This window comes from Oncorhynchus mykiss, chromosome 19, assembly GCF_013265735.2.
Source record: "Oncorhynchus mykiss isolate Arlee chromosome 19, USDA_OmykA_1.1, whole genome shotgun sequence".
In the NCBI taxonomy this organism is placed as follows: domain Eukaryota; kingdom Metazoa; phylum Chordata; class Actinopteri; order Salmoniformes; family Salmonidae; genus Oncorhynchus; species Oncorhynchus mykiss.
This window is the reverse complement of record NC_048583.1, coordinates 15,936,796-15,964,187: the sequence shown is the minus strand read 5'-3', so window position 1 is coordinate 15,964,187 and position 27,392 is coordinate 15,936,796. Positions and strand designations below refer to the sequence as shown.

The 27,392-nt window shown below is 42.9% G+C and overlaps 2 protein-coding genes across 8 annotated transcripts in view; one reads left to right on the top strand and one right to left on the bottom strand.

Annotated features, from left to right (window-relative positions):
* LOC110498461 (zinc finger and SCAN domain-containing protein 2) overlaps positions 1-27,392 on the top strand; it is a 771,911-nt gene that overhangs the window by 476,880 nt on the left and 267,639 nt on the right. The gene's annotated exons all lie outside the window — the stretch shown is intronic.
* LOC110498463 (zinc finger and BTB domain-containing protein 18) lies at positions 3,249-27,088 on the bottom strand. Of its 4 annotated transcripts, none has more exons than XM_036953699.1 (7): positions 26,621-27,088; positions 16,189-16,342; positions 15,902-16,012; positions 13,221-13,385; positions 6,815-6,976; positions 4,802-4,913; positions 3,249-4,654 (listed from the first exon to the last, which is right to left on the bottom strand). In XM_036953699.1, the coding sequence occupies exons 2-7, from the start codon at positions 16,195-16,197 to the stop codon at positions 3,615-3,617; spliced, it is 1,599 nt and encodes a 532-aa protein (XP_036809594.1). In that variant the 5' UTR covers positions 16,198-16,342; positions 26,621-27,088; the 3' UTR covers positions 3,249-3,614. The 4 variants fall into 4 exon arrangements, with proteins under 4 accessions (XP_036809594.1, XP_036809591.1, XP_036809592.1 ...); XM_036953696.1 differs by having other exon boundaries at positions 16,189-16,319; XM_036953697.1 differs by having other exon boundaries at positions 15,920-16,012; positions 16,189-16,319.

The window sequence follows — 27,392 nt, the reverse complement described above, 5'->3', positions numbered from 1 at the left end:
GGCCCGACGTCCACAGGTGGGGGTTGAGCTTACAGCCCAACACCGTGCAGGACATTTGGCATTTGCCAGAGAACACCAAGAATGGCAAATTCGCCACTGGCGCCCTGTGCTCTTCACAGATGAAAGCAGGTTCACACTGAGCACATGTGACAGACGTGACAAGAGTCTGGAGACACCGTGGAGAACGTTCTGCTGCCTGCAACATCCTCCAGCATGACCGGTTTGGCGGTGGGTCAGTCATGGTGTGGGGTGGCATTTCTTTGGGGGGCCGCACAGCCCTCCATGTGCTCGCCAGAGGTAGCCTGACTGCCATTAGGTACCGAGATGAGATCCTCAGACCCCTTGTGAGACCATATGCTGGTGCGGTTGGCCCTGGGTTCCTCCTAATGCAAGACAATGCTAGACCTCATGTGACTGGAGTGTGTCAGCAGTTCCTGCAAGAGGAAGGCATTGATGCTATGGACTGGCCCGCCCATTCCCCAGACCAGAATCCAATTGAGCACATCTGGGACATCATGTCTCGCTCCATCCACCAACGCCACGTTGCAGACTGTCCAGGAGTTGGCGGATGCTTTAGTCCAGGTCTGGGAGGAGATCCCTCAGGAGACCATCCGCCACCTCATCAGGAGCATGCCCAGGCATTGTAGGGAGGTCATACAGGCACGTGGAGGCCACACACACTACTGAGCCTCATTTTGACTTGTTTTAAGGACATTACATCAAAGTTGGATCAGCCTGTAGTGTGGTTTTCCACTTTAATTTTGAGTGTGACTCCAAATCCAGACCCCCATGGGTTGATACATTTGATTTCCATTGATCATTTTTGTGTGATTTTGTTGTCAGCACATTCAACTATGTAAAGAAAAAAGTATTTAATAAGAATATTTCATTCATTCAGATCTAGGATGTGTTATTTTAGTGTTCCCTTTATTTTTTTGAGCAGTGTATAATGTTTTGGTTTGCCTGAGATAAGGGAAACTCAGTCCCTCAGATTAATATAGAATTTTTAAAATAAATCAGCACAGATTTGATTTTTTATTTAATTTCAACAAAATGGTCATACTCTATCCTACTGGACTTGAAGTACAGTACTTTTATTTCACAAAACGATATGTAACAAGAAGTATACATTTTCTCACTATGGTAACACAATCTTTGGTAAATCTGGTACCCTCGACTTTGATAAAATTAATGTAAGAATACTTTGGAAAAGGTTCAACATTAAATTACACACAGCTTCACTACTTCATGCCAAGTAAACATGAAGTAAAGCACTATATTTTCTCATAAAACACCAGCATCAAACAACATGACAGGGTTGTCACTTTACATCAGTGAAGCATTTTTACAGACACCATCCCACCAACCATATCATCTACTCTGCCTCATGATACTACACAGTACCAGTCAAAAGTTTGGACACACCTACTCATTCAAGGGTTTGATCTGGGCCTGTATCCATAGTCTCAGAGTAAGAGCAATGATCTAGGATCCCCACCTGCCTATACAGGACTGGCTCTGACCTAATACCATTCATGTAGTTGACAGTGGACTAAACCTCAGTGACACTGTGTGTGGTCTGTGTGCTGCTCAGTTGGTTACTCTGTGGGTTCAGACAAGGTGTATTGTGGTTGTCCTCCATGACCATGGTCCCCTCAGGGTTCCCCAGACCCTCCTCACAACCCTCCTCCTTCACCAGCAGCACCTCTGGACCCTCCTTCTCCTGGAAGAGACAGGTGATACAGATTACACAGACATACACTGCCTCAGGTACGTACACGCAGATAATAAACACACTTTCAACATAGTGTTTACCCACCCTGGGGCGGCAGGGTAGCCTAGTGGTTAGAGAGTTGGACTAGTAACCGGAAGGTTGCAAGTTCAAACCCCCGAGCTGACAAGGTACAAATCTGTCGTTCTGCCCCTGAACAGGCAGTTAACCCACTGTTCCTAGGCCGTCATTGAAAATAAGAATTTGTTCTTAACTAAATAAATAAATAAAAATTCCCAACTACATAAATGCTGTAGTTACATAATGACTTCATTGATGTTAAACCCATCATGGTGGACATAAATATGTTGTGGATATGAGTCATATGTTGTATATGTTGTATGTGTGGATATCTTAGGATAAGTCAAAATTCATCATCAGACGAGCCTAAGTGTACATGTAACCGAGTTAAGAACGTACCGTAAACTCACTCTCACTCACGCTAGCTTGAAATGTTGCCGATGGAGCCATTCCATCGGCAACATTGTTGTAGGGCGAAGTAGTTTTGCACGCTGTCAAGGAGGGCGGTCATGAGTGTTGCTGGTTCAAACAGCTGTTAGCAGCATACGGACTCCCTTCACATTTGTTAGTGTGGGTATATTTAGTAAGTGTATATTGGTTATAATGCACTGTATAATGCACTGTTGCACTGTTGTGTGTATGCAGAATGAGTGTAGAAAATATTAGGAACACCAGAATATTGAGTTGCACCCCCTTTTGCACTCAGTACAGCCTCAATTCATCAGGGCATGGACTCTACAAGGCATCGGAAGTGTTCCACAGAGATGCTGAGCCATGTTGACTCCAATGCTTCCCACAGCTGTGTCAGGTTGGCTGGATGGTGCCTACTACTCGTGATGCTACGTTTGATACCAGAGCTCTGAGGCATGCGTCAAAATTGCTAAGCAGTTTACTTCGAAGCAGTGTGCCGATGCTTGTATTATTTTATCAGATGCACGTGATCAATGACGTCCGAAACGTTTCTTTTTGCTGATTAGCCACCTGATTGGTTTGGTATTGGCTTCTGTAGAAGACAAAAAGGCTACCCCATGCTACGGCCTGTGCGCCGTCATCTATAATAATTTGGCTGTTCTAAATGCTTTTCATCAGCAGGTGCCACTAGTGTACACTGTGTTAATCAAAGCCTCGAGTAATGAACCTATTTTGGACACAACTGGCTGGAAATGCTCAATGCTTCATCTACTACCATACCTTGTACAAACACATTTAAATATTTTATCTTGCACATTCACCCTCTGAATGGCACACATGCACAATACATGTCTCAATTGTTTCAAGGCTTAAAAATGTATCTTTACCCGGTCTCCTCCCCTTCATCTATACTGATTGAAGTGGATTTAACAGGTGACATCAATAAGGGATCATAGCTTTCACCCGGTCAGTCTGTCATGGACAGAGCAGGTGTTCATAATGTTTTGTACACTGTGTCTTCAGGGAGTCTCAATAAAAGTCAGACTGAAAAGTCAGTGTTTATTAAACATAAACCAGTTTTAAATACACCATATGAAAACCACACATCTCAACTAAAACTGCATTCACTTTCTCATTAAAAGTGTATGGGGGGGGGGGGGGGGGGAGTAATGGAAGTAATGAAATAGGTATTTGTGAAAATCACAGCCTACACAATACAAACACTATGCAGGCTTTTTAGGCATATATATCACACAATGTCTGGATGAAATATTCTCCCAAAGAATATTCAACACTGAAATCTGCATCTGTGGGTATTTTCTGCTGACAACTATGAAAATTAATCTTTGTCTTTATTGCAAGGTTTGATCAACACATCAGAAGCTATCCAGCGGAATGGTTACTTTCAATGTTATAGAGTGGAATGGTTTTTCTGCTGGTGTATCCTGAGGTAGCTCCTCTCTGAGAACCTCTTCCTGCAGTGCGTATTGGAAAATGGCCTTTCTCCCGTGTGGACCTTCAGGTGCATCTTCAGCTGGTTCTGACGGGTGAACCTCTTCTCACACTGGGGGCAGCTGAAGGGTTTCTCCCCTGTGTGGACCCTCTGGTGCCTCTTCAGGTCACCAGCCTGGGCGAAGCGCATGTTACACTGGGTACAGCTGAAGGGTTTCACCCCTGTGTGGACCATTTGGTGCCTTTTCAGGCTGGACGAGTGGGAGAAACTAGCCCGGCACAGATGGCAGCTGAACGGTTTCTCCCCCGTGTGCATCCTCTGGTGGATCTCCACCTGTTTGGGGAAACTGAAGGCTTTCCCACAGAACGAACACAGGAAGCGCTTCTCTTTGCCACTGGATCTGCTGATAGCATTACTACCACTTTCATTTGTCAATGGGCTTGCGTAGCCATTTAGTGTTGAGGCACTGGCCTTGTCTGAGGTCTGGTTTAACATTAGGAAAGTGTGAGGAGGACGAAGGCCAGGGAGTGTCTGTGTTGTCTCAGGGTCCATGTTCCAGTTGATGGATCCTATAGAAGGCAGGTTGAAGGCAGCACCTGTTAGGGGGTTAACCTGAGGCACCATCAGTCTCTCTGAATCACAACTATAAGAGCAGGAGGGAGCATCGCTAACCAACTCTGTGTCTGTTCTCTCCAGCTGAATACAGACACCTCCCCGCCCTCGCAGACCTAATCTACGTCTCGCCCTGGTCTCAGCCAGTCTGTTGCCATGGAGACTAAGTTCAGCTGTTGTTTTTTCTTTCACTGTCGGTTTCTGGTTGTGGTTAACAGTGTTGTTCCCCAGCCCAGAGTTGAGGACACTGTCCCATCCGCTGACCTCCATTATGTTGCATCTGGTCCTGGCCTGCTCAGTGATGTCGTCCCCTGGGATCTTAGCTGCACCGGTCTTGGAATCCAAGATGGACACCCAGACTCCTCTGTTAGCCTCTAGCCAACCACCTGCGGGAAGAGGTTACAAAATAGACTTCATAAACATGGCAGAGAACTAAACATATGGAGTTTTATGGAAAAAAATCATAGCCAGGTGCATCACTATCCCATTGAAAATCAATTACTGTATGTAGGCTATATGTATTTCTCTCTTACCTTGCTCCCCCATCTTTAGTCCACTCAGCAGGTCAGTGCTCTCGGATATGTCTTCTATTCTCTCCTCTTTGACTACCAGCAGATCAATCTTCCCATCCTCAATGTCTACTGGCTGTAAGAGATACAGAGTGAGAGGATGTTGGATCAAGAAATCTGATATGAGCACCCTGCTATGGCGCATCTGATTGGGCAATGAGGTATTGCTATGAATACTAAGCAAATGTGTTAGTCGATTTGATTACTTGACACTATTTAATGATTTGCTAAGTCAAAGACATGGTCCCACACTTAAAACAAAATTAATCAAGACCTGGGCCAGTATCCACAGTCTGAGAGTAAAAGTGCTGATCTAGGATCAGGTCCCCACCTGCCTATATACAGGAATGCAAACTGGTGAGGTAACACTTTTTTGGGGGGGCACTGAAACATGCAAAAGAAAATCCCTGCTAGGGGGAAATACAGGTTTTGACTAATTAATTAAACAACAAAGAATATGATCTACATGATCAGTCTCTGTGTATAAAATAAAAAGTGGTTAATGTGAACCTAACTCACAGCTAAAAAATGTAAGGAAAGCAATCCAATGTTATTTGTTGCCTAGATTTTACAACAAATGACACTCAAGTCTTGAGAAAAAAAACAATACAATAATATTCCAGTTAGCCATGACAGCCTTTAAAATAGAACGCTTGTTACCATGACAGCCTTTATAATAGAACGCTTGTTACCATGACAGCCTTTATAATAGAACGCTTGTTACCATGACAGCCTTTTCAAATAGAATGCTTGTTACCATGACAGTCTTTAAAATAGAACGCTTGTGACCCCAAGCACATCTAAATATTGCACTTGGGGGAAAAAAATCTTAAAGTAGAAATAGAATGAAACAAACAGGCATTGTATTTTTGCTCTATTATAGTGGCCACTATAGTAGACATCATCAAGTGCACAAGGCTACATGTGTACAAAAATAACGTTCACTGAGTAAAACATTTAATAATCCCCCCTCACTCACACGAAAGTGTTACGGTCGAGGTCAACACAACAAAAGCAATATCTGTGGGCTACACTGAATGTTATTACATTGTACACTTTCTTCCTGTGGACATCTGCTTTACAATGTGCCAGCAGAGCATGATACCCTTTGTTGGTGTAATTGATCCTCTTTCAGGCAGAGTACACCTGGCGGGAGGGAACGTGTGTGCCGTTTCTTTCACCTCTATTGGCATCCAGCATAAACCAGGCACAGCTCTAGCTACACTTCATCCCTGAACCCACTTGTTTAACAAGCAACGCCTCATGTTCACCTAACTCTCTCATTCTGAAAATGAACCACATACTGTAGAGGGTAAACATTAGTTCACATATAGTAAGTAGTTAGTTCGTTAACATTTCACACAAATTGCCAGGGTCCAGTAAGCAACTTAACGCGTTATAACTTGAGGAACCGCAAGGAGTCGTATAACAGTTATCAGTTAATACTATAGCGAATTATTTAGGTTACTAACGTTAGCTCATCTGATGTTGTAACGTTAGATAGATAGCTGTCTGACTTTATTAGCCAGCTAATTTTCATACAATAAACTAAATGATTTGATCATCAAAGTTGGCTAATGTTGCTCAACAGTTCTCTGGCTAGCTAAAGGAGAGTTCGATCCAGCTAGCAAGATACTTAACAATGCTAATACTTGTTCCACCACTTTCTCCCTCGCCTCAAACTTTCCAAATGCCAGTTGTTTTTCGGTTACAGCTCATGAAGTACGCTTCATCACCTTCTCATCCCCGTCTCCGTGGCCAGGCTTCTCACCTACCTCTTCGTTATTGTTCACAAAAAAACTTCTCTCATCGGATCTACACGATTCAAAACGTCGATTTTCGACGAAAGGTGACTCGTTTGCATCCCTGCTATGTAGTCTTATTCATTATGATTTAAAAGGCGAAACTGAGCAGCACTCATACTCTAAGATACTTTTTGGATACGGGTTCTGACCTAATACCATACAGTGGGTTTACCTCAGTGAGACTGTGTGTGGTCCTGTGCTGCTCAGCTGGTTCCTCTGTGGGTTCAGGAGGTGTAGTCAGGTTGTCCTCCATGACCATGGTCCCCTCAGGGTTCCCCAGACCCTCCTCACACCCCTCCTCCTTCACCAGCAGCACCTCCAGACCCTCCTCCTCCTGGAAGAGACAGGTGATAAAGATTACACAGACATACACTCCCTCAGGTATATACACAAAGATAATAAACACACTTTTGACATGGAGTCTTTAGCCATCCCTACCACGTTTGAGTCCTATACTGTAGTTACAGAATGACTTCATTGTTGTTAAACCCATCATAAATATGATGTTGTGGGTAAAAATAAATAAATAATGATGATAAGTCAAAAGTCATCATCAGACAAACCTGACTAAACTATTTTGACATGTACAGTAGGTGTTTGTTAGTGTCTGGGTTTGTGTAGGTATATTTAGTAAGTGTATATTGGTTATAAAGTGCTAACTGGTGTATGCAGAATAGGGTGAGATCAGATGTGATGTATATTAAAGAGTCTCAATGAAAGTCTTAGAATGAAAAGTCCAATTGTTTTATTAAACATAAACAAGTGTTCAATACACCATATGAAAATCACATACATTTTATTATATATATTTAAAATCGGCATGAACTTGATGTACTGCATTCATTTTCTCATTAAAAGTGTTTTGGGAAAATAATGAAGTAGTTGAATGGAAATAATGAAGTAGTTGAATGGAAATAATGAAGTAGGCATTTGTGAACATGATATGTGACTCGCTTTATCATAATCAGTCACATTGACCCCAAAACACAGTGCTGGAAAATGGAGAATGTTAGCTTTCTACCGAGACCATCATGATCACTCTACTCCAAATGACAAGAAAGTTACGTGCCATTACATGCAGAGTATCACCAAATCATGTTTTTGAGAAAAACACAGTCAACGTTTGCAATTACTTTTAAGACATTTATTCAAATAATGAACAACAACTATTTACTTAATTACAAAACAATACATGAAATCCATTGACGAGTGCCCATGTTCTTCTTTTTCACTTACGCACGCTCAGACACACACACACACACACACACACACACACCATCTTGCTCCGACTATACAGACAGTGTCTGTCTACATCGTTTTCGCGCACACACGTGCACATATATGGATACATGTGCACACAATTGTACACATAAACTATGTATACAAAAGAATGTGGACACCCCTTCAAATGACTGAATTTAGCTATTTCAGCCACACCCGTTTCTGACAGGTGTATAAAATAGAGCACAGCCATGCAATCTCCATCAACAAACATTGGCAGTAGAATGGCCTTACTGAAGAGCTCAGTAACTTTCAATATGGCCCGGTCATAGGATGCCACATTTCCAACAAGCCAGTTCGTACAATTTATGCCCTGCTAGAGCTGCCCCTGTCAACTGTAAGTGCCGTTATTGTGAAGTGGAAACGTCTAGGAGCAACAGCGGCTCACCCGCGAAGTGGTAGGCCACACGAGCTCAAAGAACGAGAAGCTCAAATCGTCTGTCCTCAGTTGCAGAACTTACTACTGAGTTCCAAACTGCCTCTGGAAGCAACGTCAGCACAAGAACTGTTTGTTGGGAGCTTCATGAAATGGGTTTTCATGGCCGAGCAGCCGCACACAAGCCTAAGATCACCATGCGCAACACTAAGTGTCGGCTGGAGTGGTGTAAAGCACGGCGCCATTGGACTCTGGAGCAGTGGAAACACGTTCTCTGGAGTGATGAATCAGACTTCACCATCTGGCAGTCCAACGGAAGAATCTGGGTTTGGCGGATGCCAGGAGAATGCTACCGGCCCCAATGCATAATGCCAACTGTAAAGTTTGGTGGAGAAGGAATAATGGTCTGGAGCTGTGTTTCATGGTTTGGACTAGGCCCCTTAGTTCTAGTGAAGGAAAATCTTAATGCTACAGCATACAATTACATTCTAGACGATTCTGTGCTTACAACTTTGTGGCAACAGTATGGGGAAGGCCCTTTCCTATTTCAGCATGACAATGCCCCCCTGCACAAAGCGAGGTCCATATAGAAATGGTTTGTCGAGATTGGTGTGGAAGAACTTGACTGGTTTGCACAGAGTCCTGACCTCAACCCCATCAAAACACCTTTGGGATGAATTACAACGCAGACTGCGAGCCAGGCCTAATCGTCTAACATCAGTGTCCGACCTCACTAACGCTCTTGTGGCTGAATGGAAGCAAGTCTCCACAGCAATGTTCCAACATCTAGTGGAAAGCCTTCCCAGAAGAGTGGAGGCTGTTATAGCAGCAAAGGGGGGACCAACTCCATATTAATGCCCATGGTTTTGGAATGAGATGTTTAACGAGCAGGTGTCCACATACTTTTGGTAATGTAGTGTACAAGCAACAGAATGAGCTAAAAATGGTCAGAGTAAGTCCTGGTCTCTAAGCAACAACTAAAATGAGAAACGTTAAAGAAAATCTGACTACACCAGTGCGTCACCAGAGAGTAAGGTCCGACAGTCTCTTTGGATCCGATTTGTGTGGGCTTTGGTTAGAGTCTTTGTCACTGGCGTGAGCCGACGAGCGTTTGGTACAAATATAAGTATAGAGATTTAGGAAAACACTCACCATGATCACGCATTAACGTTTTTGTACTAGCGCCACACACAGGACTTTGGTCTCAAATGTCGGTAGCATCAGGATGTCTGACTTCTTAAATCCAGGGATCTGTCCTGGGAGCGGCACCGCGTGGATATTGGTGAAGTTGTTGACATAGTGGACAATTCACTGAGTGTCCTCGTAGGACAGCACCTGTTTTCTGGCGAGATGACCACCACACCTCTTTTTTCCTTGGAGCTTTATCCCGATCCTTAGAACTATAGGACTTTATCACTGCAGTCAGCTTTTTGTAGAAATTCTGACATTTTTAAACATGCCTGTTAAAATGTGCTGAAAGGCACAATGTATTCTCAGCTGTTTTATTTCTATTCATGATTTAGCCTACTACTCATCTTTTCTTAAATATCTCATGAACTTGTTAATACTGTTGCAGCCCCAATAAGAACAGAGGACATCAGGTTGTATTACTCAAATGAAAACTTACGCGTGTCGGAACTTGAATGTTTCTCTGCAGATTTGCTCAAAGAAATATGTCCTCTGATGTTATCTTTTTGTTAGTTCCGGTTCGAGATGACCATTTCCTTGCAGAGGTTCATGGAACCAGAGATCTTGCCAATGAGCACTAGATGTTTTTCATCTGAAAAATAAGACAACTAACAATATACAATTTTTTAACATTCAGTCATTGTCGTCATCTATTCTAGCCAATACATTTTAAAGTGATATAAACATGTTCAATAAAACACAAACTACGCAACCTGTACAGATTGAAATGCATGCGTGAATCACACACACTTTTATTAGTAGTGTAAATGGGTCAGGTTCGATATAAATAAATGTCATAACTTTATAGATGGCCATTTCATGGATTTATGTAACCCGTCTTTAGGACAAATACCAGCACCCACAACATACACAGGTCCCATAAGTTACTATCTACATAGCTAGGTTGCATGGGCTACACATCCCCCACTTCACTCTCTCCCCCCCAAGCCACACATTCACTCACACACACACACAGTTGGCTTTAATACATTAACAGTTAGCTAGTCAGTCTACGTGTGCCTTATCACACCCAAACACACTAACAGATAGACAGACACAGAAAACATGCACACATTACACACCCACATAAACTTGACTACTACTTGAATGGCAAGCACTTACCATTGGTGAGTTAGCTAATTCATCTGGTCACGTCTCTTGACCATCTCCTCGGGGGTAAAAACCAAATATCACGGCTTCCCTTTATTGGACTTGCACGTGCACCTGAACTCGCAATCCTTTTCAATTTCTTGCCCAGCACCACTGACATATTTCCCCTCGACCGACTGAAGCGCCGTCATTGATCGATTCACGATTAACAGGTGCACAGGTGGTCTTGATGCCACTGATCGTCTGAACCAGCTCCCAGCACAACATTACTATTTAAAAATCTTGCGATTTCTCTCTCCCGGAAATCCATCAGTGCAGTTGAAAGCAAAGCTAACTAGCTACGGTGTAGGCAGTAGTGACAGTGTAACTATGTATGATGGGTCTTTATGAGCGAGAGAGTGTAGCCTTTTCCCGCGGATGATACACTACAGTAGCTTTGATTGGGAAAACAGGAAAATCATCCGATTGAATAGCTTATTGTAGCTTGATTCAAACTATATAGTGAGGTAGCTAGTTTGTAATTCATTCATGATTTCGGAATAGATGAGGGTTTTGATAGCGCAGATAAGCTAGTGCCTCGAAAGCCTGATGTGTTACAAGCTAGCATCCACCAAATGGATTGGAAAGTGCTACGTTTCATCCTACATTTAAAGGATTAAAAACTATATTCATACTGAATTTGGCAATTACACATACAGATGATGAAAGCAAAGACATTGTTTTGTTAAAACCAGATGAAACCCCCAAATAGCAAAAAAATCTAAATTTCGACAAAAACACAATTTATATGCAAATTAGTCATTGCTACTTCCGACTGATTATTATAGAGCGAGTCACATATAGTCTACACCAGGGATGGGCAACCCTTTTGTCTATGGATTAACCCCCCCCCCAAGCTATCTAAACTTGTAGTAATCATGGCCGAATTACTGACAGGGGGGACCCAATTGATTGTTAGATATCATATAAAAAAACTGCAAGCATTTGTTTCCACCCTCTGGCAAAATGCATATTATTTCCAAACTTGAAGCAATCATGATTTAATTACTGACCTGGGGGCCCTCATGATCATGCGTAGAATTGCATAAAATTACATTAAAAAATTGCAATCTTCTATCCACCTCATGACAAAATGTGTAGAATTGCAGGAAATGAACTCTAAAACTACAATTTTTTTCTCTTTGCTAAAATGCTCTACTCGCAAAATATAGCTTAGGGCCCCCAAAAGGCTAGGGCGGGCTCTGACTGAGTTCCGATTTTTTTGTGGCTCCCACACCCATCAAAGCTGCCCATCCCTGGCCTACACAGTACAAACACAATATGTAACATACTTTTTAGGCACAAATATGCCTAAAATATATATCACATGTCTGGATGTAATATTCTACCCAGGAATATTCAACACTGAAATCTGCTACTCGCATTATTCCAAATGCATCTGTGGGTCCTTTCTGCTGACAACAATGAAAATGAATCTTTATATTTAATACATCTAAACGTCCTGAAGCTATTGAGTGGAATGTTTTTTCTGCTGGTGTATCCTGAGGTAGCTCCTATCTGAGAATCTCTTCCCGCAGTGCGCACAGGCGAACGGCCTCTCTCCCGTGTGGACCTTCATGTGCATCTTCAGCTGGTGCTGGCGGGTAAATCTCTTCTCACACTGGGGGCAGCTGTAAGGTTTCTCCCCTGTGTGGACCCTTTGGTGCCTCTTCAGGTCACCAGCCTGGGCGAAGCGCATGTTACACTGGGTACAGCTGAAGGGTTTCACCCCTGTGTGGACCGTCTGGTGCCTCTTCAGGGTGCCAGCCTGGGCGAAGCGCATGTGACACTGGGTACAGCTGAAGGGTTTCACCCCTGTGTGGATCCTCTGGTGGACCTCCACCTTCTGGAGGCAGCTGAAGCCTTTGTTACAGAACATGCAGAGGAACCGTTTCTCTTTGCAATTGCCTGATGTGGTTACCCCTCCCCGAGTCTGGCCTTTAGCCCTGTCGTTTGAATTCAATACCTGATCGAAAAGGACACGGCTGTGTAAATCGGAAGGCCCCATCGACGTAGACACTTGGTCATGATCCCTGAACGTGTGTAAAGGGGAGTGGGTCGTGACATTTGGATTTGTCTCTAAGCTTCCCCTGTAATTTAAGAAATCTCTGCCCTGTGAGTGTCTGTCTACTAGGTGACTATCTGCATTCCATGTGGGAGGAACGTCGCCCTCCACTTTCATGGTCACTTCATCTACGACCAGACCCTCCCCTTTCTTATCTAGGCACCCTTCAGAGTATATACTGCTACTGTACCGGTTCCAGTCCCCTCTGGACAGATCAGTTTGTGTCTCTAAACCCAAGGATATGTTGCCAGGGTCCATCTCTGTAGCGTAAGAACAAGATGAATCATCACCATTAGTGTCTAACGAGTTACCATCCCCACTGGAATGAACCGTTCTCTGGCTCTGTTGAAATACTGGTAAGTACTCTGAGCCGGGAGCAGGAGGACAGCCCAGTCTCCCCAGCCCCAGTCTCTCTGGATCTGATCTGTGGTCACATCCTGTGTGTAAGAGACTGTGTGTTACAGTTAAAGTCTTGGTGTCTGTCTCTGACTTGAGGACGGCGTTCGACATTCCACTGACCTCCGTGATGCTGCGTCGGGTCCTTGGCTGTGCTGGTGAGGTTGGGTCTTTTCTGTTTACATGGGGCGCTTCAGCCGTTACAGTTTGGATGTCTCTGCTGTGCCATGGGTCCTCCTCTCCTTCAGACCTCTCTAGCTTGACACCAGGATCTTCAGCCTCTGCAGACTGACAAGAAGAGAGGAGATTATTACCATTACATTAGTTGAATTGGATAACAATGTGAAGTCTCACAAAGCTCACCTATGGCAGATAAATGAGGATATACAGTGCCTTGCGAAAGTATTCGGCCCCCTTGAACTTTGCGACCTTTTGCCACATTTCAGGCTTCAAACATAAAGATATAAAACTGTATTTTTTTTGTGAAGAATCAACAACAAGTGGGACACAATCATGAAGTGGAACGACATTTATTGGATATTTCAAACTTTTTTAACAAATCAAAAACTGAAAAATCGGGCGTGCAAAATTATTCAGCCCCTTTACTTTCAGTGCAGCAAACTCTCTCCAGAAGTTCAGTGAGGATCTCTGAATGATCCAATGTTGACCTAAATGACTAATGATGATAAATACAATCCACCTGTGTGTAATCAAGTCTCCGTATAAATGCACCTGCACTGTGACAGTCTCAGAGGTCCGTTAAAAGCGCAGAGAGCATCATGAAGAACAAGGAACACACCAGGCAGGTCCGAGATACTGTTGTGAAGAAGTTTAAAGCCGGATTTGGATACAAAAAGATTTCCCAAGCTTTAAACATCCCAAGGAGCACTGTGCAAGCGATAATATTGAAATGGAAGGAGTATCAGACCACTGCAAATCTACCAAGACCTGGCCGTCCCTCTAAACTTTCAGCTCATACACAAGGAGAAGACTGATCAGAGATGCAGCCAAGAGGCCCATGATCACTCTGGATGAACTGCAGAGATCTACAGCTGAGGTGGGAGACTCTGTCCATAGGACAACAATCAGTCGTATACAGTGCCTTGCGAAAATATTCGGCCCCCTTGAACTTTGCGACCTTTTGCCACATTTCAGGCTTCAAACATAAAGATATAAAACTGTATTTTTTTGTGAAGAATCAACAACAAGTGGGACACAATCATGAAGTGGAACGACATTTATTGGATATTTCAAACTTTTTTAACAAAGCAAAAACTGAAAAATTGGGCGTGCAAAATTATTCAGCCCCCTTAAGTTAATACTTTGTAGCGCCACCTTTTGCTGCGATTACAGCTGTAAGTCGCTTGGGGTATGTCTCTATCAGTTTTGCACATCAAGAGACTGAAATGTTTTCCCATTCCTCCTTGCAAAACAGCTTGAGCTCAGTGAGGTTGGATGGAGAGCATTTGTGAACAGCAGTTTTCAGTTCTTTCCACAGATTCTCGATTGGATTCAGGTCTGGACTTTGACTTGGCCATTCTAACACCTGGATATGTTTATTTTTGAACCATTCCATTGTAGATTTTGCTTTATGTTTTAGATCATTGTCTTGTTGGAAGACAAATCTCCGTCCCAGTCTCAGGTCTTTTGCAGACTCCATCAGGGTTTCTTCCAGAATGGTCCTGTATTTGGCTCCATCCATCTTCCCATCAATTTTAACCATCTTCCCTATCCCTGCTGAAGAAAAGCAGGCCCAAACCATGATGCTGCCACCACCATGTTTGACAGTGGGGATGGTGTGTTCAGAGTGATGAGCTGTGTTGCTTTTACACCAAACATAACGTTTTGCATTGTTGCCAAAAAGTTCAATTTTGGTTTCATCTGACCAGAGCACCTTCTTCCACATGTTTGGTGTGTCTCCCAGGTGGCTTGTGGCAAACTTTAAACGACACTTTTTATGGATATCTTTAAGAAATGGCTTTCTTCTTGCCACTCTTCCATAAAGGCCAGATTTGTGCAATATACGACTGATTGTTGTCCTATGGACAGAGTCTCCCACCTCAGCTGTAGATCTCGGGCCTCTTGGCTGCATCTCTGATCAGTCTTCTCCTTGTATGAGCTGAAAGTTTAGAGGGACGGCCAGGTCTTGGTAGATTTGCAGTGGTCTGATACTCCTTTCATTTCAATATTATCGCTTGCACAGTGCTCCTTGGGATGTTTAAAGCTTGGGAAATCTTTTCGTATCCAAATCCGGCTTTAAACTTCTTCACAACAGTATCTCGGACTTGCCTGGTGTGTTCCTTGTTCTTCATTATGCTCTCTGCGCTTTTGACGGACCTCTGAGACTATCACAGTGCAGGTGCATTTATACGGAGACTTGATTACACACAGGTGGATTGTATTTATCATCATTAGCCATTTAGGTCAACATTGGATCATTCAGAGATCCTCACTGAACTTCTGGAGAGAGTTATCTGCACTGAAAGTAAAGGGGCTGAATAATTTTGCACGCCCAATTTTTCAGTTTTTGATTTGTTAAAAAAGTTTGAAATATCCAATAAATGTTATTCCACTTCATGATTGTGTCCCACTTGTTGTTGATTCTTCACAAAAAAATACAGTTTTATATCTTTATGTTTGAATCCTGAAATGTGGCAAAAGGTCGCAAAGTTCAAGGGGGCCGAATACTTTCGCAAGGCACTGTACATGTAAGCAAGTGAATCGCTGAGGGGAGCGTTCTGAAATAAACGGACACATTTGATTTGCAAAGTAACACATTTTTTATGCTACACTATTACACTAACCTCTAGCATGCCACTGACCTCCGTGATGTTGTGTTGTGTGTCCTCTTCTTCAGTCCTCTCCTGCTTGACCAGGGACGATCCTCTAGGACCTGCAGCCTCTGCATCTGCATCCTGATACAAGAGAGGAGGTTATTACCGGTACATGCGTAGAATTGGATAACAATGTCATAGGGAAGTCTCACAAGCTCTGCTATGGCAGATAAATGAGGATGTACATGTAAGCAAGTGAAAAGGTGAGGTGCCTTTTTGAAATAAACTGGCCACATTTGATGCACTGTTACACAAACCTCTATCATGATAACATGCTGGGTTGAGGTTCCACTCCCCTCATCAACAGTGATTGGTTGGTCATCTCTCCAAGTATTGTGTCCCACTGGCTTCACAAAGCTCCTGTGGCCTCCAGTGAGATGTCCTTCACCTGAGAGTGTGATTGGGGGAAAGCTGTGGTTAGGTTAGCTACTGTCAATGTTCAATGTCAGTGCTTGACTTGTGCAGGAGCTCACTGGAGCCGAGTGTCAGCACATCAAATTTTCTACTGCTTCAACTCCTGTTCCTCTTATAGAATATTAGTTCAAAAGTATTGTGGAGGTCCTGCACCTAAATATAAACTGTACCGGCACCCAAAATGAGTCCTGGTACCTAGTTAAGTCAAGCACTGTCAACGGTATATTGTACACTACTGACCAAGTCTACAATAGGCAAGGATGTAAGGTAACACTTGATGTATTATGTTCCATGCATCATATTGTTTATAATGCAGTAAGTAATGCAGTAAATCAAGAATCTGGTTAGAATATGATATTGTTTCTTTGTGCAAGAGAGCTAGTCTGCGTACCAGACGTTTTACCTAACATTACACTCCTTGTCACATCTTTGGAGTACAATGAGTGGAATTAAGTAGCTGAACAGAGACGGCAACCAGACTACAAGATAGCTAGCTAACTAAGTAAGTAAGTAATCTAATCACGGGAGTTACTGCATACGCATACTGCTCCGTGGTTTCCATGGCGAGGTGAGGTATACTCAGGGTCGATATTATACGTAATAAGGAATTCCCCTCGACCACGCCCACAAATGTTGGAAAACAAATATTCTTTCCCGTTCACCTTTATTGTAAAAGAGACATCGTGGTCAATTTTTTGTTATACAGAAATAACAAAACATGCCTGAAAAGCTGTTGTGTTGTTCAATGCACATGTCACCAACACTAGCGGTTCTGGGGAGGGGGCAGTGCCCCTGTGACAACAATTTTGGACCCCCTTGTGGCCCCCCTAAATGTGGAGTATGAAATCATTGTTACATAACACATTTTTTCTATCATTCTTTTTTTACATCCGTTATTAGACAGAAAATGCTAATAAATTGTTGAATGATTATGAACATGGTATTTTGCCTGCTAATGCCTGCAATGCAGTGAGGAAAATGATATGACAACAATAACGTCTAATGTAACTGGTCCCTCTAACAGTCACAACTGGTACAGCTTGGCCCCTCCAGATGAAATGGTCTAGAACCGCCACTGCTAACCAGGTCAAAAACCCTGACCTACGGATCGCAATGCTGCCACGTAGGGAAATATAGCCTGCAAGAAGAGCCCTGTGGATTTTGGCAACTCGGCGTGGGAAATGTGGGGACCAGGTGCTCAAGTAGCTTACACGTAGCTAAGGGTGTGGAAAACGTGTAATGTTTACTTGCTGCTGAGCGGTTTGTTGCAAACTCTACATTTTTAACAACCGTTTTATATTTTTATTTTTCCCCTCGCTCAACGTTTTTAATCTCGTACGCTCTATCTGGACATTATTCTACAGGACCCCCACCAACCGAAGGTAAGTAGCAACATTAACATTATGCCATCTAATTGCAGTCGCTTTATTCATAATATACAGGAGAACTATCGCCTTATGTTGAGTCCAGCTTCAGACGCAATCGTTAGGCAAGGGTAATTTCAGTGTTGGAAAAGATGAAACAGCGTTGGTGCCACCAAAAAGTACAGCTAGTAGTATAAATCCTCTTGCACAGTCGCCGCAGCCGGACAGTTTTCTCTTGGCTTCTGGAAGCAAATGCTGTCGAAATGCTCAACTGGTGTCGCTCATTCAGCCGAGTGAAACTTTCAACCGGTTCTCCCCATTTAACAACGAGTCAGAGCCTTCTCAGGTCTCTCCTCCACCCGTTACGGTGTGGCGTCTGAGCCGCCAAAACCTCCCACCACAAGCTCTGACCATTACCCGCAGGATTACAGGCTGACTACACCGCTTGCGGTGCAAAATACATTTAGAAATCTGTAATTCAATTATTGCACGCCAACGAGCGTCTGCGTTGCCAAAGGCTAAAATAGAAGTCAGTTCTTTTTCTGACACAGATCGACTGCAAATCCTGCCTCTCCCATCTCCTCATTGGTTTATAGAAGCAGGTACCCACGTGCCATCTCCTTATTGGTTATACCCACGTGGGTGACTGAAAGATGAACAAGGTCAGTGGCAGTAATGCACCTGATTTATGAAAGTTCCCAATCGCAATATAACGTCAAGAGAAGAAAAAGCCTGGAAGGAGGAGAGATGACTAGAAACGATTCGGTTGACTGGTTTTATGTGTTTTATGTATAAACTCAATGTTTATATCCCAGGACAAATTAGCTAGCAACAGCAAGCTAGCTAAAAATGACAAATTAGCTAGCAAGTGCAAGCTAGCTAACTAAATTGCCATAAATGTTTAATGCTTTTCGACCTGTCCCCAAATTAATATAATTGGTTCAGAGTTTGTTTTGATATTTTAACCTGCCTGTCATGATCACGTTTGGTGTGGGGGGACAAAATACATTTATGTACGATGGCGCACGCGTGCAGACGGTTTGTGTTCCGTGTTAGACTTAAAAAGAATCATCCAGAGATCATACACTGTTTACCAGGGGGCAGGGCTACAGACGTAAATACTAATCTTAAGATGGTGTTGGCTAAGGCTAAAACTGGCGAGTATAGGGATATTGTTATCCACCTCGGCACCAACGATGTTAGGATGAAACAGAGGTCACCAAGTGCAACATAGCTTCCGTGTATAAATCAGCTAGAAAGATGTGCTGGCATCGAGTAATTGTCTCTGCCCCCCTCCCAGTTAGGGGGAGTGATGAGCTCTACAGCAGACTATCACATCTCAATCGCTGGTTGAAAACTGTTTTCGGCCCCTCCCAAAAGATAGAATTTGTAGATAATTGTCCCTCTTTCTGGGACTCACCCACAAACAGGACCATGCCTGGCCTGCTCAGGAGTCATGATCTCAATCCTAGCTGGAGGGGTGCTCTCATCTTATCTATGAACATAGACAGGGCTCTAACTTCTCTAGCTCCACAATGAGATAGGGTACAGGCCAGGCAGCAGGCGGTTAGCCAGCCTGCCAGCCTGCCAGCTTAGTGGAATCTGCCACTAGTACAGTCAGTGTTGTCAGCTCAGCTATCCCCATTGAGACCGTGTCTGTGCCTCGATCTAGATTGGGCAAAACTAAACAAGGCGGTGTTCGCATAAGAAATCTCACTGGAATAAAGAACTCCTCCATTCCTGTCATTATTGAAAGAGATTGTGATATCACAAAATAGGATTACTTAATGTTAGATTCCTCACTTCCAAGGCAGTTATAGTCAATGAACTAATCACTGATCATAATCTTGATGTGATTGGCCTGACTGAAACATGGCTTAAGCCTGATGAATTTACTGTGTGGAGAGGCCTCTCCTCCTGGTTACACTAGTGACCAAATCCCCTGCGCATCACGCAAAGGCGAAGGTGTTGCTAACATATACTATAGCAAATTTCAATTAAAAAAACAACTAAGTTTACATATTTTGAGCTTCTAGTCATTAAATCTATGCAGCCTACTCCTACTTTTTATAGCTACTGTTTTCCTGGGCCATATACAGTGTTCCCTGAATTCCTATCGGACCTTGTAGTCATGGCAGATAATGTTCTAATTTTTGGTGACTTTAATATTCACATGGAAAAGTCCACAGACCCACCACTCAAAGGCTTTCGGAGCCATCATCGACTCAGTGGGGTTTTGCCCAACATGTTTCCGGAACTACTCACTGCCACAGTCATACTCTGGACCTAGTTTTGTGGAATAAATATTGTGGATCTTAATGTTTTTCCTCATAATCCTGGACTATCGGACCACCATTTTATTACGTTTCCAATCGCAACAAATAATCTGCTCAGACCCCAACCAAGTATCATCAAAAGCAGTGCTATAAATTCTCGGATAACCCAAAGATTCCTAGATGCCCTTCCAGACTCCCTCCACCTACCCAAGGACATCGGAGTACAACAATCGGTTAACCACCTAACTGAGGAACTAAATTTAACCTTGCGTAATACCCTAGATGCAGTCGCACCCCTAAAAACAAAACATTTGTCATAAGAAACTTGCTTCCAGGTATACAGAATATAACCGAGCCCTGAAGCAAGATTCCAGAAAATTGGAACGGAAATGGCGCTACACCAAACTGGAAGTCTTCCGACTAGCTTGGAAAGACAGTACCATACAATTTCGAAGAGCCCTCAATAATGCTTGATCATCCTATTTTCCAAACTTAATTGAGGAGAATAAGAACAATCCCCCCCCCCAAACAAATGATACTGTCGCAAAGCTAACTAAAAAACATTTCCCAAGAGAGGATGGCTTTCACTTCAGCAGTAATAAATACACTAACTTCATTGACAAAAATATCATGATCATTAGAAAGCAAATGACGGACTCCTCTTTAAATCTGAGTATTTCTCCAAAGTTCAGTTGTCCTGAGTCTGCACAACACTGCCAGGACCTAGGATCAAAGGAGACACTCAAGTTATTTAATTCTATATCTCTTGGCACATTCATGAAAATAGTAATGGCCTCTAAACCTTCAAGCTGAATACTGGACCCTATTCCAACTATACTACTGAAAGAGCTGCTTCCTGTGCTTGGCCCTCCTATGTTGAACATAACAAAGGGATTCCTATCCACCGGATGTGTACCAAACTCACTAAAAGTGGCAGTAATAAAGCCTCTCTTTAAAAACCCCAAATTTAACCAAGAAAATATTTTAAAAACTAAATTGGCCTATATTGAATCTCCCATTCCTCTCAAAAATGTTAGAAAAAGATGTTGCGCAGCAACTTACTTCCTTCCTGAAGACAAACGCTTCAGTCTGGTTTCAAACCCCATCATAGCACTGAGACTTCACTCGTGAAGGTGGTAAATGAACTTTTAATGGCGTCAGACCAAGGCTCTGCATCTGTCCTCGTGCTCCTAGACCTTAGTGCTGCTTTTTACACCATCAATCATGACATTCTTTTGGAAAGATTGGATACCCAAATTGGTCTACATGGACGAGTTCTGGCCTGGTTTAGATCTTATCTGTCGGAAAGATATCAGTTTGTCTCTGTGAATGGTTTGTCCTCTGACAAATCAACTGTAAGTTTCGGTGTTCCTCAAGGTTCCGTTTTAGGACCACTATTGTTTTCACTATATATTTTATCTCTTGGTGATGTCATTCGGAAACATGATGTTAACTTTCACTGCTATGAGGACGATACACAGCTGTACATTTTGATGAAACATGGTGAAGCCCCAAAATTGCCCTCCTGGAAACCTGTTTCAGACATAAGGAAGTGGATGGAGGCAAAACTCGGACAAAACAGACATGCTAGTTCTAGGTCCCAAGAAACAGAGAGATCTTCTGTTGGATCTGACAATCTTGATGGTTGTACAGTACAGTCGTCATAAATAAAACTGTGAAGGTCCTCGGCATTACCCTGGACCCTGATCTCTCTTTTGACGAACATATCAAGACTATTTCAATTACAGTTTTTTTTCATCTACGTAACATTGCAAAAATAAGAAACTTTCAGTCCAAAAATGATGCAGGAAAGTGAATCCATGCTTCTGTCACTTCTAGATTAGACTACTGCAATGCTCTACTTTCCGGCTACCTGGATAAAGCACTACATAAACTTCAGTTAGTGCTAAATACGGCTGCTAGAATCTTGACTAGAACCAAAAAATGTGATCGTATCACTCCAGTGCTAGCCTCTCTACATTGGCTTCTTGTTAAGGCTAGGGCTGATTTCAAGGTTTTACTGCTAACCTACAAAGCATTACATGGGCTTGCTCCTACCTATGTCTCCGATTTGGTCCTGCCGTACATACCTACACGTATGCTACGGTCACAAGACGAAGGCCTCCTTATTGTTCCTATAATTTCTAAGCAAACAGCTGGAGGCAGGGCTTTCTCCTATAGAGCTCCATTTTTATGGAATGGTCTGCCTATCCATTCGAGAGACGCAGACTCGGTCTCGACCTTTAAGTCTTTATTGAAGACTCATCTCTTTAGTAGGTCCTATGATTGAGTGTAGTCTGGCCCAGGGGTGTGAAGGTGAATAGAAAGGCATTGGAGCAACAAACCGCACTTGCTGTCTCTGCCTGGCCGGTTCCCCTCTCTACACCGGGATTCTCTGGCTCTAACCCTATTACGGGGTCTGAGTCACTGGCATACTGGTAGTCTTCCATTCCGTCCCTAGGAGGTGTGCGTCACTTAAGTGGGTTGAGTCACTGACGTGATCTTCCTGTCCGGGTTTGGCGCACCCCTCGGATTCATGCCTTGGGGGAGATCTTCGCGGGCTATACTCAGCCTTGTCTCAGGGTAGTAAGTTGGTGGTTTGAAGATATCCCTGTAGGGGTGTGGGGGCTGTGCTTTGGCAAAGTGGGTGGGGTTATATCCTGCCTGGTTGGCCCTGTCTGGGGGTATCGTATTTATGCTGCAACTGTTTGTGTCGGGCGACTAGGGTCAGTCTGTTATGTCTGTAGTATTTCTCCTGTCTTATCCTGTGTCCTGTGTGAATTTAAGTTTGCTCCCACTAATTCTCTCTCTCTGCCTCTCAGAGGACCTGAACCCTGGGACGATGCCTCAGGACTACCTGGCCTGAACTCCTTGCTGTCCCCAGTCCACCTGGTTGTGCTGCTGCTCCAGTTTCAACTGTTCTGCCTGCGGCTTTGGAACCCTGACCTGTTCACCAGACGTGCTACCTTGTCCCGGACTCTCTCTCTCTGAAGCAGGCAATGTTAAAAATTCATTTTTCTTAAATGTAGTTTTGTAATTTACTAAAACAGCAGACAAGAAAATTGTTTGAAAAGGATCAAGTTTTTTCTGTGAGCCAATGGGGTAACCTACAAGTGCCTTAAGCAAGCAATCACACTACTTTTTCACATTTTGTGTTACAGCCTACAGTATTTACAATTGATTACATGTATGTATTTTAGTCACTGGCCTACACACAGTGCTCAGTGCCCCATAGTGTTAAATTGGAATTGTTTTTCATAATTTTTTTAAACAAATTATTTCAATTTAAAAGCTGAAATGTCTTGAGTTTAATGTATTCAACCCATTTGTTATGGCAAGCCTAAATAAGTTCAGGAGTAAAGATTTGCTTAAAAAGTCACAATGAGTTGCATTGACTCAATTTGTGTGCAATAATAGTGTTTAATATGATTTTTGAATGACTACCTCATCTATGTACTCATATACAATTATCTGTAAGGTCCATCAGTCGAGCAGTGGATTTCAAACACAGATTCAACCACAAAGACCAGGGAGGTTTTCCAATGCCTCGCAAAGGGCACCTATTGGTAGATAGGTAAAACATTTAAAAAAGCAGACTTTGAATATCTCTTTGAGCATGGTAAAGGTATTCATTACACTTTGGATGGCGCATCAAAACACCCAGCCACTTTAAAGATACAGGTGTCCTTCCTAAGTCAGTTGCCGGAGGAAAGAAACTGCTCAGGGATTTCACCATGAGGCCAATGGTAACTTTAAAACAGTTACAGCGTTTAATGGTTGTGACGAGAGAACTGAGGATGGATGAAAAACATTGTAGTTAGTCCACAATACTAACCTAATAGACAGAGTGAAAAGAAGGAAGCCTGTACAGAATAAAAAATATTCAAAAACATGCATCCTGTTTGCAACAAGGCACTAAAGTAATAGTGCAAATTAAATGGCAAAGCTATTTACTTTTTGTCCTCAATACAAAGTATTATGTTTGGGACAAATCCAACAACACATTACTGAGTACCACTCTCCATATTTTCAAACATAGTGGTGGCTGCATCATGTTACGGGTATGCTTGTAATCATTAAGGGCTGGGGAGTTTTTCAGGATAAAAAATAAACGGAATGGAATCCTAGAGGACAACCTGGTTCAGTCTGCTTTCCACCAGACACTGGGAGACTAATTCACCATTCAGCAGGACAATAACCCGAAAACACAAGGCCAAATCTACACTGGAGTTGCTTACCAAGAACACAGTGAATGTTCCTGAGTGGCTGAGTTACAGTTTTGATTTCAATCTACTAGAAAATCTATGGCAAGACCTAAAAAAGGGATGTCTAGCAATGATCAACTACCAATTTGACAGAGCTTGAAGAATTTTGAAAAGAATAATGGGCAAATGTTGCAGAATGCAGGAATGGAAAGCTCTTAGAGACTTACTCAAAGATTCACAGTTCTAAAAGGTGACTCAGTGGTGTGAATACTTATGTAACTTAGACATTTCTGTATTTCATTATCAAGAAATTTGCAACAAATTTCAAATAACATGTTACAACTTTATCATTACGGGGTATTGTGTGTAGATGGTTGAGAGAAAAATATTTTGAATCCATTTTGAATTCCGCCTGTAACACGACAAAATGTGGAATAATCAAGAGGTATGAATACTTTCTGAAGGCAATGTAAGTAACCATAGGCTGTTTTCCCCACAGGCAGGTGTTCTATCTAAAACTGACTTGGACCATCCTATGTAGAGATCTCAGTAAATATTGTATTGTCTCTACCACGCTGCCCAGCCTGGCTGTACTGAATTCAGAAAGTATTCAGACCCCTTGACTTTTTCCACATTTTGTTACGTTACAGCATTATTCTAAAATGGATTCATTTGTTTTTTCCCCTCATCAATCTACACACAATACCCCATAGTGACAAAGACAAAACAGGTTTTTAGAAATGTTTTAAAAATAACTGCTGTCACATTAACATACACATTCAGACCCTTTACTCAGTACTTTGTTGAAGCAGCTTTTGGCAGTGATTACAGCCTAGCGTCTTCTTGGGTATGATGCTACAAGCTTGGCACACCTGTATTTGGGGAGCTCATTCTTCTCTGCAGATCCTCTCAAGATTTGTCAGGTTGGATGGGGAGTGTCACTGCCCAGCTATTTTCAGGTTTCTCCAGAGATGTTTGAGTGGGTTTAAGTCCGGGCTCTGGCTGGGCCACTCAAGGACATTGTCCCGAAGCATCTCCTGCGTTGTTTTGGCTGTGTGCTTAGGGTCATTGTCCTGTTGGAAGGTGAACCATCGCCGCAGTCGGAGGTCCTGAACACTCTGGAGCAGGTTTTCATCAAGGATCTCTCTGTACTTTGCTCTGTTCATCTTTCCCTCTATCCTGGCTAGTCTCCCAGTCCCTGCCGCTGAAAAACATCCCCACAGCATGATGCTGCCACCACCATGCATCACTGTAGGGAGGGTGCCATGTTTCCTCCAGATGCAACGCTTGGCATTCAGGCCGAAGAGTTCAATCTTGGTTTCATCAGACCAGAGAATCTTGTTTCTCATGGTCTGAGAGACTTTAGGTGCCTGTTGGAAAACTCCAAGTGGGCTGTCATGTGCCTTTTACTGAGGAGTGGCATCCGTTTGGCCACTCTACCATAAAGGCCTGATTTGTGGAGTGCTGCAGAGATGGTTGTCCTTCTGGGAGGTCCTCCCATCTCCACAGAGGAACTCTGGAGCTCTGTCAGAGTGACCATTGAGTTTTTGGTCACTTCCCTGACCAAGCCCTTTTCCCCGATTGCCCAGTTTGACCGGGCAGCCAGCTCTAGGAAGAGCCTTGGTGTTTCTAAACGTCTTCCATTAAGAATGATGGAGGCCACTGTGTTCTTGGAACCTTCAATGCTGCAGAATTTCTTGAGGTACCCTTCCTCAGATCGGTGCCTTGACGCAATCCTGTCTCAGGGCTCTACGGACAATTCCTTCGACCTCACAGCTTGTTTTTTTCTCTGACATGCACTGTCAAATGTAGGACCTTATATAGACAAGTGTGTGCCTTTCCAAATCATGTCCAATCAATTGAATTTACCACAGATAGACTCCAATCAAATTGAAACATCTCAAGGATGATCACTAGAAACAGGAAGCACCTGAGCTTAATTTCGAGTCTCACAGAAAAGGGTCTGAATACTTAAGTAAATAAGGTATTTCTGTTATATTTTTTAAACATTTGAAAAAAATATTAAAAACCTGTTTTCGCTTTGTCATTATGGGGTATTGTGTGTAGATTGAGGGAAAATTTTAATTTAATCAATTTTAAAATAAGGCTGTAATGTAACAAAATGTGGAAAAAGTCAAGGGTTGTGAATACTTTCCGAATGCACTGTATGCTCCCTCTCAAGATAATACCTTTCTGAACTGCCGATCATCAAAGCTGTGGAAGACCATCGCCCAAGAACTGCCAGATCCCTACATTTGTTTTGTGTTTTTTGTTTTTAAAGCGACTGTCCAATTCTACTTGTTCTATATACAATATACAGACATAATTCTGGGTAACACATCTGAACATATCTGCATTGGTGAACGAGGTGACAGGCACTACGCTATGAACGCGACAGGCCATGCATCCTCGTCCTTCGGTTAAATGTACCTCTTGCCATTCCTCTGTATCGTTCGACAATCTTGACACTACTGGGACGACTGGCGAGGACGCGCTCTCGCGTTGTCCTTTCTGCGCGCTCCCGTGCCACCTTCGATTCCAGTAGTTTCCTCCGCAATGCCCTGTTTTCTTTCTGGCTTTGAGTTATTTCCAAACGAAACACTGCATAGTCGTCGTCTACGAGTTTACAGATCTCTGCCACGGCTGCATTCGCTAGAACCTCCATGATGGAGGCTATTTGAGTGTGAAAAATCATACAGTTAGCCATTGTTAGCTAGTTAGCTATCAAATAAGTCCTGTCTCAAACTCGAACTAAACACTACACGGGGTGATGATGTCCAGTTCAATTAATCCGATTTTGAGTTCCAGGATGTTAAAACGTCTAAATAAAACCGCTAACGTGGAAGTTGTTCTTAGCCTTGTTCACTTCCGTTTACTTGTCTGTTTCCGGTGTTGTGCCTAAATGCTCCCCCCTGACAGTCGCATTTCTATAACTGAAGCCACACTTTATGATTGTTAACTCTGAAAGAGAAGAATAACAGTAAAGTAACAAGTTATACAATTTAATTAAATACACTGATGTAATTGAAAAAATAAGGCAAAAAAACATGAATGTCAAATATATTCAATAAACAAAGAATGAAATAGTACCTCTACGCCTCACTGAAGCATGACCTTTGATGTGGTTGTTGGCCATATATTGCTCAGCTTTATATGTGCAGAAGGGGCAGTGATGAAGTCGACTGCTGCTGCATTTTTTTAT